General features: G+C 31.4%; 1 protein-coding gene across 3 annotated transcripts in view; it reads left to right on the forward strand.

Moving 5' to 3' along the window:
* The window catches only part of LOC107440965 (ATP-binding cassette subfamily G member 4), a 46,939-nt gene extending 38,084 nt beyond the window's left edge, over positions 1-8,855 (forward strand). For all 3 annotated transcript variants that reach the window (XM_016054066.3, XM_016054067.3, XM_043048403.3), the window contains exons 9-13: positions 2,877-2,978; positions 3,772-3,940; positions 4,012-4,112; positions 5,440-5,595; positions 8,421-8,855. In XM_016054066.3, coding sequence (XP_015909552.1) covers positions 2,877-2,978; positions 3,772-3,940; positions 4,012-4,112; positions 5,440-5,595; positions 8,421-8,765 — 873 coding nt within the window. In that variant the 3' untranslated portion in view covers positions 8,766-8,855. The remainder of the gene's footprint in view (positions 1-2,876; positions 2,979-3,771; positions 3,941-4,011; positions 4,113-5,439; positions 5,596-8,420) is intronic.
* The last annotated feature ends 1,309 nt before the right edge of the window (positions 8,856-10,164 follow it).

A 10,164-nucleotide genomic window follows, 5' to 3' on the forward strand; every position in this document is an offset into this window, starting at 1 on the left:
TCTCTACGTCATATTTAATGCTAAAATTAGAACAAGATTGTTTATAGTTTTAATACTGTTATCACGCCAGAGAATTATAATCAATCGTAAACTTAACCTCCGTTCCGTCTTACTTTGAAGGCTATTTTGCGATTCGAAGTTTCCTATAGGGTTGCTTCATTGCCCAAATTTTACTGGTTAGAATTTTTCTCACCCTTGGACCAACATCTTTTAGTCTATTATCACATTTGTACTATTATATCTATACTATTCGTTAAGAGGAACGAAATCAGACATTGTAGAATATTGATTGATATTCGCTTAATTTTGCGCATTTTAAAAAACATTATTCAGCTGTATTTAAAAATTCTGAAATTCCTTTGCCTATTAATTTTGAGCTTTATGGTACAAAAATGTAAGTTTTGGCACATGATATTAAAATATTGAGAAATTTCGTTTTTAATCTCTGAAAGAATTAACTACGGAGTAGAAGAAGCTGAAATGACCTGTAATTTAGACAAATGGAGTATAATTCGGATTTTTACTCTGACAAGAGGGAAATTAATCCAGAGTCTGCAGAACTAAATTTTAAAGTAATTTGTTTTATGTGCTGTAGTTTTATAAGCCTACGCATCTCCACGCGAGGCATTGTTTCTCGTGTAATTTTTACATTAAATCTCAATCAAAATTGAGTACCATGAAGTAAGTCTGGAAAAAAAAGCATTTAGAGTAATTGTTTTGAATCTGTCTAATATATTGATTTTTTTTTAAGTCTAAACACAATGTTTGACCTTATCTATTACAATGTCATAAATTAAAATGGTATACAATAGTCAGATACTTTATAAGAAATGCCAATGTTTTTCAATTACAGGAAAATTTGTATGAATCATATGCTTACAATTAAAATTGTAAAATTTTAAACCTTGATTATTGATGTGAAAACTCCAATTACAAATTATAGTATTCATTATGGAACCAATTTGTTGTAACGAAATGTATAAATTCAAATTAAACAGCGAAAGATCGTCAAGAGCATTCCTTTTACTCTATTTTTAACTTTTAAATGGAAAAATTCTGTTTAAAAATATTAAAATTAATAATAAAAATTTGATATCAAGCATAAAACAAAGTTCTTTCCTTGTACATCTGACTTTAGAGTAAGATATCTGAAATAAAAGAACACGTTAATATTACAGCTAATAAGTACAGCCATTAATTTGAAATCTGTTAACCTCCAGATATATCCCTTAATTATTAAAATTTTTCACAGCGGGGAGAAAGTTTCTGATAATTCGGGCCAACTGAGATTTCTATATTACGAGGAATTTTCTGGTAGAAATTGAAGATTCAATCTATCTTATAGTTTGCCAGTTTTGTTGCTTATAATTGTGATTTCGTAATACTTTAAATTTTAAATGATTACTTTTCACTTCTGTAATTAAGTTAAAATGCAAACTTTTTACATAAGAATTACAAAATATAACTTGCAGAATACTGAATGTGTTTTTTTAAGTCTCGTTCTACAATGAGAATCTAACTTCACCTTATTTGACAAATTTTCAATTGCTCACGGTAAACTTAAAATATATAAACTTATTAAATTAAAAAAATAGCTAACGAAAATAAGCAGTCTGACTAAACCAATTTCCATTGAATTGTACTCAGACTGCGATTGAATGGATGTGATTAAGGCTGCCAAAATATGGTCTAATATAAAATTAAACAATGCTTTAAAAGAACTTGTGATTTCAAACTTCTTCGCTGCATTGTTGACTCCGATCAGAAATGCTGGCGTCAAATATACCCTTAAAATAGTTAACTGGTTAGACTAAAAGCCCTTGTCTAGTTTGGTTATTTAGGTATTTTAGATTCTTTCACATTTGGAGCGGAAATTTCTCTTTTCAGTCACTCTGAAACAGCAAAGACATGGGTAACAAAACTAGTAAATTTTTACATTCATAAATCATTTGAAGACTCTTCAAGAATGGTTTTAATATAGTTTTATTAAATTGAAAGTAGTGTTAGTTTCATAAAAGATACAATCTTGCCGACTCTACAGCACGGTCTGCACCAATCCCTGTAGTTTCCAGATATAAAAAATTCTTACGCAAGTTGCGAATTTGTGGCAACATTCGTAGCTCCAAGAAAACGCAGAATTGAAAGTATGCAATTTAGTTTTAAGGCCTTGGCCTGTGTTGCGCTTGTTCAGTACAGATGTCAAGCTCCTAAGTTTACGAAAGTCCTGCTCCACTGATTAACCTTCATTTTCTGTTCGGGGGCCCTCCTTCCCAAGACCCTACTTCTAATGTTTTACTTTCTATTCATATTTTAAGTTTCCCTTATTTTAAATCTTTAGTTTTTAGTAGCTCTTTTTATATGCTTGTTGGATAAAATCAGTCATCTTAACTTCTCTGCGTGCTATTGGTATTTTAAGTTGTAAATACCATAGAAGAGTTATATGCAATTTATATGATCGTGAGTACATTTTTACCTATTCTGTTTTATTAATCAGCACCATTTTATCTATGTATTTTATGAACAAAATACGCATGCACGTGCTGAACTGTTTTAAAAGTGTTTGGTGCCGTTGTCCTTTTCGGACCTTGTCCTTAAACCATACTATAAATTAAATATCTTAGTTAAACGGCCTTAAAATTTAGGCTTCGTGGTGAATTACTACTTGATTAATAGTAAACTAGGTTTTATTTGGTTTCGAGCAGCAGACTGATTTGAAACTTAGATTGTTACGATTTATCTTAACTAGTTTGGAAATGATAAAGAAGTAAAATTTCTTTTATTGCTTTTCTTAAGTGTAGCAAATTTATTTCAAAATGAATTTCTAAACTGCTTATTTTTACCTTTTTTTTATTTCTACTTAAAACTCTAAATTCCAGGAGAATGACCTGGAGAAAGGATATAGTGGATATGCTACGAGTTCCTGGAATCAATTTAAAGTGTTAACATACAGGTCCTTGATTTGCACCCTTCGTGAGCCAGTAAGCAAATTCCTTTTTGCTATAGTGTGATACAAATTTTTTAAATACTGCCCAAAATTAAACTGTACATGCAAAAAATAAATTTTTGAAACTAAACTTTTGATACGTAATTTGAAATTTGCCTTAAATGTGAAATTCGTAATTTGATCTTAAATTTAGTTTTACCTTCATTTGAAAGTAAACTAGCATTTTTAAAATGTTTAATTTCTGGTAAATTAAGCAATCTGCCTTGAATCAAATTTATTACAATCTGAGAACTACTGAATATATTCTAAATTTTTATCATTAAAATTGGCGTCATTTTTGTAATCTGCGGTTCTACAGCATTATGTTTAAGCCAGGATGCCTTAGAATTAGTTTAACTGCGATAATTTGATCCAAAATTTCATTTATAAAATTTTAATTTTTACAGAATACTAATTCACAGTTCAAATAAAAAGTTGCTTAATTGCGCTGAACAATAGCATACGGAACGCTATTTTCCAATCCAGCAGCCTTTAAAAACCCACTGCTGCTTGTCATTCCTTTATGTAAAAAATAATTTCCTTTTAGTTCAGGTAACAAATTCTGAAAGAAATAAAAATTTGTATTTAGGGCCAACTACAGTTAAAGGGAAACCGTCGTTAAAGGCTGCTGGTTTGTAAATTACCATCCGGGACTTGACTAGTATCAAAATATGCATTGTCTAATTAGTTTCCTAACTGATTTGTTTGAGAATTTGTATCTTGATTAATACCAGATACTTTTTATTAAAACTTATTTGATATTAATTGTAATCCCAATGATTTTCCAGATGGCAACACAGTTGCGTTTCTTTGCTCACGTAGTTGTCGGAATACTACTTGGAATGCTTTATTATGGAATAGGAGATGATGCTAGTAAAATTTTCAACAATTCCGGTTTCTTATTCTTTTCATTACTCTTCTTAATCTTTACTGCCATGATGCCAACAGTATTAACATGTGAGTATTTGTAGTCTTTATATTTCAACTTTCGTTTTTATTTCCTAGTCTAAATGTAATCTTTTCTTTAGTTCCCATGGAAAAAACAATATTTGCTAGAGAACATCTGAACAGTTGGTACAGTACAAAGATATATTACATGGCAAAAACTGTAGCAGAAATTCCGTTCCAAGTACGTACTTTTGACTATTCCATAATTTACGCATTGAATGTAAACTAGGCCGATGTCTAGACTCAATTTGGTATTGCTTCTAGATTTATAAAAATTTCTATATGAAGACTTACCTGTTTTAAAGAAATGCAGCGGTGCAAATGTTTTGTATTTAGCTTAACAATTCTCAAGACCTTGAGATCCAATAAATGCTTTCGTTTTAACAGCTTACTGACCATACGTAAGCGGGGTGACACCAATCTGAAAAATTTCAAGGTGCGACACTTCTCTTGAAGAAGTAATTAAAAGAATTTATATCAACCTCAATTTCGGGAATATATTTCGTTAGTTTTAACATCTAGATAATGTTTTATTTTGCAAATATATTTTGGTAAATATTAATCGCAGAACTTTCTGCAATATTTCTCTACAATTTTTAAATTTTCTTCGTTATTGCCACCCTAGTTTGATAAAACATGCAAAAATTCGTGTCCTTAAACTAGACATGCAATCGTAAATTCCGAAAAACTGAAATGTATAGTTTCACTTTGCATAGTTTTGAATGTAAGCAATGACTACAGTTAACTAGATTTTATAACTAGACTGATTTTGTTATCTAAAAATACAAAAATCAAACTCAGATTTTTAACAACATTAAATTGAAGCAAGATTACCTTTTCTGGGGATCTTTTGTCATTGCAACTTGATACTATGCTTCTGTTAAAGCTTAATACCCTATACAATAAAGTTTTGAGAAATTTTTCTTAATTGTAAGAAACTAAATCAGAAATTTTAAACAATTTTTCAATAGCTTGTATCCCCATTAAGTTAATTTTGTCCAGATATTTTTAAGTACAAATGTATGGTGTACAATCCTTTTAATTTTAAGTATATTATTCGGCAATTATGTTTGCTGAAAGAATCTAAAATTGCGGCAATTCCATACCAATTGTAAGGTATAAAACAATTTCACTAGTTTTAACGAGGATATGATTAGTCTTTATGTACTTTAAGCACTTTTTCATGCAATCTTTCTTTAAAACGAGGAATAAGCTAATTAATTCCTCTTAGTTTTTAGTAATTAAACCTTTGTTTTCAATTTGAATATCTAAAATTTTTAGTGTTAAAATTAGACCTTTAAGAGCTCAAAGCGTGCTATTAAATAAGTTGTGGGTGTAGTAGATATCGACAATGTCAACCTTCGTCTATGAAAGATACCCCAACATGAAATCGAGTTAACATGTCTTATATACTAGGGAATTGTATTTTTGTAGTGGTAGATATGTATACACTAAGTTTTTTAATTAGGATTAAATTTTTAAAACAATCTTATTTTTGGCTTTTACAGTTCCTGTTTCCGATTATTTATGGGAGTATAGTTTATTGGATGACTTCTCAACCAAATAGCATGCTACGGTTCGGCTTATTCCTTTTGTCATCAATTATGATCTCGTTAGTTGCTCAATCAGTAGGCTTTATAATTGGAGCCTGTACTAGTGTGCAAGTAAGTATTTCTTATGTATCACAAATTGTTTAAAGTTCCAAGAAATTCTACGTTGAATCGTAGATTTACTCGTATTCCCTGCTATTGATATTTTAGTGCCATAAATAGGTGACAGTTCTATTAAAGATTTCTATGAATGCCCAGAAAAACAAAGCTTTATATCGTTATCTAATATCCGAAACTCTTAAAGGACACTTCAGTGTCTGAAATTTGTTTCATAGCCTTCAAGTAAAATGTACATCCAAAATTACTTTAATAGCATATGTTAAAAGTTGAAAGCTAGATTAGAATGATTTTTGAAATCCTAAATTTTAATTGTGCTTCCTTTAGGAACATTCAACGTTTCCTTAACCACCGATCTACCACATAACTTGGCAAAATTAAATTCAGAAAAGAAACTAGTGTAAACTATGCAGGTTATGTCCACAATTCTACCTATATCTTGCATTAGGCCTAAATACTTAAACTAATCTGATCCCGAGTGTAACTAATCTGCCAAATGTTATAAGCAATCTTCTATTATGTATGCAATACTGTAAATTTCATCGCATCAAAGAAAAATGAACATGAATTTAACGTAGATGCAACAGCTAATAGTGCAGAAGCTAAGAACTAATTTGAAGTCTTTAAAATTTGCATCGTTAGAAATTTTTTGTGTTTAAAATCCTATTAAATCAAACTAATGCATAAAGTTGCATGTTACTGAGAAAACCACAAATTAAATTCTGCAGAAAATATTTTAAAATTTGACTGTTTGATTCTATGTAACTATTTTTGCTTCAAAGTTTTAATTTAAAGCTTTTGAAATTTTACAAAATTGAGCAAGTCTTAAAACTAATCTTTCTGGTCGAACATTTTCGTGTTACAAATTTTTTGTATATAAAACTGCATTTTAAACGAAACATGTGCAAAATTTATGACACTTAAAGTATATCCCCACAGACTGAAGATTTAATGTAAATTCTACTTAAAAATATATAGCTTAGAAGAAAGTAAACTCAGAATGTTATAATTTTCAAAAATCATAGTAAACTTATCTTTTCATGTAATTAAAAAGTTAAATTTAATTTTTAGCAACCTTTGTGTAATGAGGAATATTTTATAGCGGGTTTCTTCAAATCTTGGCCAAACAATCGCAGTACAAAAGGTTACTTGATTCGAACATTTTTTCAATTTTTCATTACAATTATGTCGCTATACGAGGGGAAATAAAATTAGTTTTCACAGTAACTTGATATTTGACAAATCTTTATTTGATAAAATGATGTGTAACATGGTAAACTGGGTCTAATGTCTTCCAGAAATGTTTAGAAACTAAAGTTACATTAAATAATCCAAAGAAACTGAAGCGGCAAAATAAATACTAGATTAAAAAACTTCATTCTCTTGCGAAATATACGAGAAATAACAGTCGCATGTTTCAAGCTCATAAAAATTTAACTCCTATTTTTCAAAACTTGACAGACTTGAATGGAACACAAAAATGATTTGAAGTAAAAACGTAAATTTGCAAACGAAAAATGGCAAAATAAAAGTGAGAACCAAAACTTGAAACCACAGTAACAAAGAAAAAAAAATGAAACAGAAGAAAAATCAAATCTGTGCCCTAGTCTTTCATTCATTTTATTTTATAACCGTTGTTGAACAACCGACCCAATTTTTAGTTTGACCACCAATGTTCAACTCCGTAGCCTTGTTAATTTTGAGCCTAATCCAGAAGACCAGAGAACTCTTGGATCAAGCATTGGGAGAAATTTGTCTTCGTGGAGGACTTTTTGTTGGGACTAGCCCACATTTGCCTTATTTGGTGGGAAAATCTTCCACGGTTAGCCTCACTGCAAGGGGACTCTAACCCATGATCCGTCTACCACTGAGGATATTTTAAGTCAGCACTGGTCCGTGTGAGCCGGGAGTGGAATTCGTAACCATCAGCCATTGCTGGGATTAGAGCCCGGTTCATTGGAACCACTCTTGTTTTATTAATTTGAATAATCCCTTAACCACATTAGTCCCTCCCTGGCTCTGCATACCCAGATCTGCCAATGATTTTTCTGTTAGTTTCTCTCTGCTCACGTCGTTTAGTTTCTCACCTTCGTTCTTTATTGGCGTTTTTGAATAATTTGTTTTACATTCACGTCTGGTAAGTCTTGAAAATGGAAACTTATTTTTAATGCGCTAGAAACAATTATTTCTTAAGTGGTTCCTCAGTGGACTGATCGTATAGACACTACTGAAGTAAAGTAGCTCAGGCTGCTATCAGTAAGCGGAATTTTGATCAGGCTGCGTAGGGAACAAGGGTGGGCAGTATCTGTTCTCGTTAAACTGTTAAGTGTTAGAATTCGCGCAGGTCGTCGGGCTACCAAAGCGGGTGAGCTATCCTTTCTGAAGATTATCAAAATTGAGATGCCACGTCTTCGGCTCATCCTCAGATGTTTCCCAGAACGTCACCAATAGCCCATTGTGCATCTCTAGTGCGACGTAAATAAAGCACCTATCTATTTCTGAAGTGAATGTAGTTTTCAGTTGGGTAATAAGGTACATATTGGTAAATTTTTTTTTAAATTGTGTAATTTAAATCTAAATTTAGTTTTTCTTTTGACATATTTAAATGAAAACATACTTTAAATTTTGAACACTAGTTATTTCACCCCAAATCTGTTTCTAACTAGTTTAAAGTTAAGAACTTCTCTTTTATGAAATTCAGTGTCTACTAAATTAAATGTTAACGAAATCTAGTGTCATCTGAACAGAATAAAATTATTCCAGCTAATTTAGTGTTGTAGAATTGAATGATTTCATAAGCTTGATTCTAATTTCCTTTTTAGAATGCAGTCTTCCTCGCTCCAGTGTTCACAATCCCAATTCTTCTCTTCAGTGGATTTTTTATAAGTTTGGAAACCATCCCACCTTATCTTCAATGGCTGTCATACCTATCTTACATCCGTTATAGTTATCAAAGTGTTTTACTTGGAATTTATTCCATGGGTCGACCAGAGCTGTTCTGCGACAAAATATTTTGCCCTTTCCAAGAGCCGTTGGACTTTTTAAAAGAAATGGATATGCTTAAAGGCAGCCTCTATGTAGACTATGCTGCATTATGGGGCTTTTTCTTCGCTTTTAGAATAGTTGCGTACATAGTTTTATGGTACAGAGTTGTCTATAATCGATAGTATTTCTACTTTTATAGCTTTTAAATTTCTGCTTTTTAGTGTTGTATATATTTTAGCATGTTTTTTAAAATAAAGGAATTTATCACTTAATTTTTTCGTTTGGTGTACTTAATTATTTAAAGGCTTTCTGCTTGAACTGGTGTGTTCCAAGGGCGGTGTAAGTAGGGGTTTGACCCCAGTATCGGGATGAGTTTAAAATTGTCGGGAATCTACTTGAAAAGAAATATAATTACATTCGTAAATTGTTTTTATAAATGAGAATAAATAAAAACAGACTAGAATGTATTCTTTTTACTTCCACTTCACAAACTTGCGTTCACTTTTTCTCCGAAAATTCTGAGGGACAAGTCTTGTGTCCATATGGAAAGTTATTCAACACCCCTGAGGGATAGGGGAAGAAAAGACTGTCTAAGCTACGACTCGATAGTCATCACTTCGCCAACCTTTCAGAGAAACTGTAATATAGTTTGTCTACGGTAAGAACTCCCCTCCACTAAGTTTTAGCCCGTATGCTGGTATGGAAACAAGAATAGCGCTTATCGGGAAGGGTAGCGTCTCTTCACTCTAAGGCTAACACAATAGATCGTAAAAAAGATATTCTCTCACAACTCCGAAACCTGCCCTAAACATTGACCCCACACCCCTACTTGAAAGTTATACCTCGTTACTATATTCACCGTCACTGGTCCAGACAAATGGCTAGGGGAGTTCTAACTTTAGACAAACTATACATTCAGACTGTCTCCGCATTCAGCAAAGAAAAATATTTTAACGTCCCACCGCTAATGTAAAGAATTATTTTTAGAAATTATTTGACAGAAATTAAGTGTTCTGTGAATTATTAATTTCCTCTTAATGTATATACTTATGTTAATAAATTATAATTGCTCATATGTCACTAGTTTTATTAAAGTAGACTTTTAATGCCTTCAAAGTTGTCTTAACTGCAATAAAGACCTCAATTATTCGTTAGTTAAAAAGCACAAGCCATTCCATTAGAAATAGTTTTTCTACTTGTCTGGAAAAGAAATTTTTAATATAATAAAATTGTGATTAACAAAATGGACATACACATCACCATTATAATCTCTGCTCTCGTCGGAAAAGTTAGGCTTCCTGTCTAGAAAATGTTTGAAAAAAAACCGGAAAGTAAGAATTCTATTAAGCCGATTTTTTTTTGTAGACATCGCTTTCTCCAAAATTGTAAAATTGAAGAATCCCAAAAAAGCGCAGCAAGTTCTTTGGTAGACATATAAGAATATATAGAATATTTTAAGTTATAAATGAACCATAACTTAAAAATATTCTAGAGCCGATATGGCCTATAGGATGACTGACTTAAAGTTCATTTCCCATTGAGACCTGGGTTCAAATCCCCACGTTTACTTCCTCGTATCCT

Source organism: Parasteatoda tepidariorum, chromosome 12 (genome assembly GCF_982258835.1).
Source record: "Parasteatoda tepidariorum strain Cologne lab strain chromosome 12, Ptep-v5.0, whole genome shotgun sequence".
Lineage (NCBI taxonomy): Eukaryota > Metazoa > Arthropoda > Arachnida > Araneae > Theridiidae > Parasteatoda > Parasteatoda tepidariorum.